This window comes from Austrofundulus limnaeus, unplaced genomic scaffold, assembly GCF_001266775.1.
Source record: "Austrofundulus limnaeus strain Quisiro unplaced genomic scaffold, Austrofundulus_limnaeus-1.0 Scaffold424, whole genome shotgun sequence".
NCBI classification, from domain to species: domain Eukaryota; kingdom Metazoa; phylum Chordata; class Actinopteri; order Cyprinodontiformes; family Rivulidae; genus Austrofundulus; species Austrofundulus limnaeus.
In genome coordinates, this window is record NW_013952826.1 from 227332 (window position 1) to 231435 (window position 4104).

Consider the following 4104-nt stretch of genomic DNA (forward strand, 5'->3'; position numbering starts at 1 on the left):
TCTCAAAATACCCAGGTTTAAACTCAAAATACCCAAATTTAATCTCAAAATACCCAGGTTTAAACTCAAAATACCCAAATTTAATCTCAAAATACCCAGGTTTAAACTCATTCAAAGAGGGATAATTGCATCAACTGCCTAAAAAGTAAAATCACCCTAGAAGTAGGAAACTGGATTGTTTGCTATGCGAGTACATGATCTACTCGAGCTAATATTTACACAGTCCTTTAAAGAAATGTCCTCAGAGGCTCAGTTCTGTCCTCACTCACGGATGACTCACTCTGTAAACACAAAGAACAGAAAAAGGGACGYGCCGGCCGACACGACACGTCTGATTGTGGAAATATTAAAACAAATCTCAGAACTTTTAAATAAAAGATTGTACCGTGAGAAATGTGTCAACCATGTCCTATTAAAGCATCAGATTATTTTAACTTTAAACAAACATCTTAACTCCAGAGATACGCAGTTTGCCATTATCAGTGTGTGAATGTGAGTGTGAATGGGTGAATGTCTGTTAGTGTAAAGCACTTTGGGGTCCGGAGGGACTTGAAAAGCGCTCTGTAAGTTCAGTACCATTTTACCACTTGTAGCTTTAGCCAGACAGTTTATCTTGTAGCTACCCCTCTGCTGCTTTTAGCTTGTGCTAGCCTTAGGTAGCTTGTTACCCAATTGTAACATGTTGTTACTTTTAGCTTTAGCCACCCATAAGCCACGCTTAGATATAGTTTTGCTGTTTTTTTTTTTTTAGCTTTTTGCTGTTTTTTGTTTATAACTACCTCTCTCTGCCTTTAGCTTAAAGTTAGTCTTCTGCTACTTTAGCTTATAGCAAAACTTTTCTTGTTTTAGCTTAGGCTAGCTTTTTGCTTCTTGTTGACTAATTCTAACAATTTGATATTTATAGCTTCTAGTTTATCTTTTGCTACTTTTAGCTTAAATTTAGCCTTCTGCTACTTTTAGYTCATGCTAGCCTTTTGTTGCTTTTAGTTTATAGCTTATCTTTTGCTGCTTCTAGTTTAAGGCAAATTTTTCGATGTTTTAAGCTTATATGGAATATATTTGGCTGCTTTTAGCATGAAGCTAGCCTTCTTCTGCTTTTAGCCTATGGGAAACCTATCCTGTTTTTAGCTTATGATGCACATTTGGCTGCTTTTAGCATGAAGCTAGCCCCCCTTCTGCTTTTAAATTATGGCAAACCTTTTGTTGCTTTTAGCTTATACATTTGTCTGATTTTAGCATGAAGCTAGCCTTCTGCTACTTTTAGCTTATGGCAAACCTTTTGTCGCTTTTAGCTAATAATATACATATGGCTGCTTTTAGCATGAAGCTAGCCTCCTGCTACTTTTAGTTTATGCTAGCCTTTTGTTGCTTTTAGCCTATAATGTACATTTGGCTGCTTTTAGCATTAAGCTAGCCTTCTTCTAGCTTATAGCATTGCTTTCATTGCTTTTAGCTTATAGAATACATTTGGCTGCTCTTAGCATGAAGCTAGCTAGCCTTCTGCTACTTTTAGCTTATGGCAAACCTTTTGTTGCTTTTAGCTAATAATATAAATTTGGCTGATTTTAGCATGAAGCTAGCCTCCTGCTACTTTTAGTTTATGCTAGCCTTTTGTTGCTTTTAGCTAATAATATACATTTGGCTGCTTTTAGCATGAAGCTAACCTTCTGCTACTTTTAATTAATGCTATCTTTTTGTTGCCTAACAATTTGCTACTTTTAGCTGTTAGCTTGTATACTGCTCCTTTTAGCTCGAACAACTTAGTATGAGCTTCTTCAGCATTTTCACTGTGTTTTCGCAAAAAACTTTTAGTTTTTACCAGCTTCAGTTTTGAAGCTAAAGTTTTTAATCTTTTTGAACATGTGTACAAGTACAGCAGAAACACATGAAGTCAGACTTCAGCTGCTGCTGTTTTTGAATCAAAACAAAGCAGAATTATGGTCCGGCCCTCTTCCTCACCTCCTCATCACACAAACACCAAGACAATGAATCACTCCTGGTCTTCATGTCGAAACAAACGCCTCTCATCTGTTCCAGAAACGGAGCTGCGTCTCTCCAACCACAGCCTTCTAACCCACTTACAGATTTACAATCTCACCACGTCGTTCCGCTTTCAACTTTCTCAAACATAAAAAAAAAAAACCTCACTCGCAGTTTTTTTTACTTTCTCACGTTACGGTCTCCTTTTTTTTTTTTTTTTTTTTTTCTTATTCACAAAAAGTCCCTTTACGTTGGGACGAAAATCTCAGGAGGAAGTCCTGAAAGTGGCCCAGATGGGTCCAGATGGGTCCAGATGGGTCTGGACGGGCGGCTCCTTGCAAATAATTCATGATCTGATCATAAAACCGAGTTCCAGCCCTGCAGCTGCTCCTCTGGGCACGCTGATTCACCATTCTGTGCACGTTCGCTTCAGTGTCTGTTAGCAAAATATCTCATGAATCAGTGGATGGATTATTATGAAACTTTCAGGGTATAATTAATGAATCTACATCTAGAACTGATTAACTTTTGGAGTCAGTCCAATTCAACAAGACTGCCACAGCCAACTGATTTACAAAATGTAAGAATTTTCTATAACTTGTTCAGATTTTTGCATTATGCCCTAACATTTGGTAGGGTAGTAGCTGAGAGTCATTCCCAAYACATCTGAGCTCTACACATTGCACAAACTTTGCCCTAAAACTTAAAGAAATTAAACATTGATGTCAACATTGTTTGTCTGTTAGCAAAATATCTCATGAATGACTGCATTGTTTTTAATAAAACTCTCGGTTAGTACTTATCGGATGAACGTTTACAACTGATTAAACTTTGGAGTCAATCTGATTTAATACGGCTGCCGCAGCCAATCATCATTACCCAATACAAAAATGGCTTTAACTCTTTCAGTTTTACTGATTTTGAGGTAAAATTTGGTGTGGAGTTAGCTGAGAGTTACCCTCAACACATACTCAAAGCACTATCACATAAAATGAAATACAGTATGTTTAAATTAGTTTAAATTTCTTCTAAAAGTGCTGCTTTTATTGCAACAGCTTCTGTAATTACCTGAAGGTTCTGTACAGAAAACTTAAATAATGTCATTAAAGATAAAGTTCTTTTTTTAAATCACTTCAGTAGAAAAGAAGAACTTAATATTACTTAATACTGATAAAATAAAAAGATAAAGTTCTTGTTACCAGACGTGCGTGTGTTCAGCTCTTACCCGCAGTCCGGCGCCGGGCACCACCTGCAGTCCGGGTCGGAGGCGAGGCACCTCCTCAGCAGGAACTCCTCGTACTTCTCCAGCAGCGCCGCGTCGTCCAGGATGTCGGCCACCTGCCGGGGCGCCAGCCGCTCGGCGCACTCGGGGCAGCTGAGCTGCACGCGGCTCTCGGTGATCTCGATGCGGAGGTACTGGCGGAGGCAGCAGAGGCAGGAGCGGTGGCTGCAGCCCAGCAGCTCAGGCAGCTGCTCGGCGGGCTGACGCACCAGGCACAGGGGGCACTCCAGGAGGTCGGGCTCCCCCGAGGCCAGGGACGGCCGGCTGGAGGACAGCAGCCTGGACGGGGCGCTGCAGGCCGCGTCCTTGTCGGCGGCCGCGGGGGTCGCGGAGGCAGCGGCGGGCGGTGAAGTCAAGGCGGACGGGTGCGGCTGCTGCGCTAAAGGTGGGGCCGCTCCTCCTTTGGAGCCCCTGCTGCCCCGGGACCCCCGCTTCCTGTGGAAGAGGCTGTGGAAGGGGATCCGTCTCCGTTTACCAGCTTCATGGCACTTTGGGACGCCACTCACCGAGGAGTGGGACGATTCGGAGTCCTTTTCTGATCCCATTTGTCCCACTTTCTGTCCCCTCTGTGGGTCTTCAACTAACAGGTTTTAATGAGAGTCCTCTTCCTTCCACAAAACCAGATCAGGAGCAGAGTGACAGAGCAGAAGCACAAAGAGGTGACGTCATGAAAAATAAAGTAAAAAATCCCCCTCGACTCACAGGGAGTCAAACTTCTCAGTCTGAATGTCCACAGAGACAGAGACAGAGACAGAGACAGAGACAGAGACAGAGACAGAGACAGAGACAGAGACAGAGACAGAGACAGAGACAGAGACAGGGACAGGGACAGAGACAGGGAC

The 4104-nt window shown here is 42.4% G+C and overlaps 1 protein-coding gene across 1 annotated transcript in view; it reads right to left on the minus strand.

Annotated features, from left to right (window-relative positions):
* LOC106529126 (E3 ubiquitin-protein ligase RNF19A) overlaps positions 1-4064 on the minus strand; it is a gene marked incomplete at its 3' end in the record, with an annotated part of 17862 nt that extends 13798 nt beyond the window's left edge. The window contains 1 exon segment of the mRNA XM_014024465.1: positions 3206-4064. Within this exon segment, the coding sequence (XP_013879919.1) occupies positions 3206-3807 (602 nt within the window).
* Between the last annotated feature and the right edge of the window lie 40 nt (positions 4065-4104).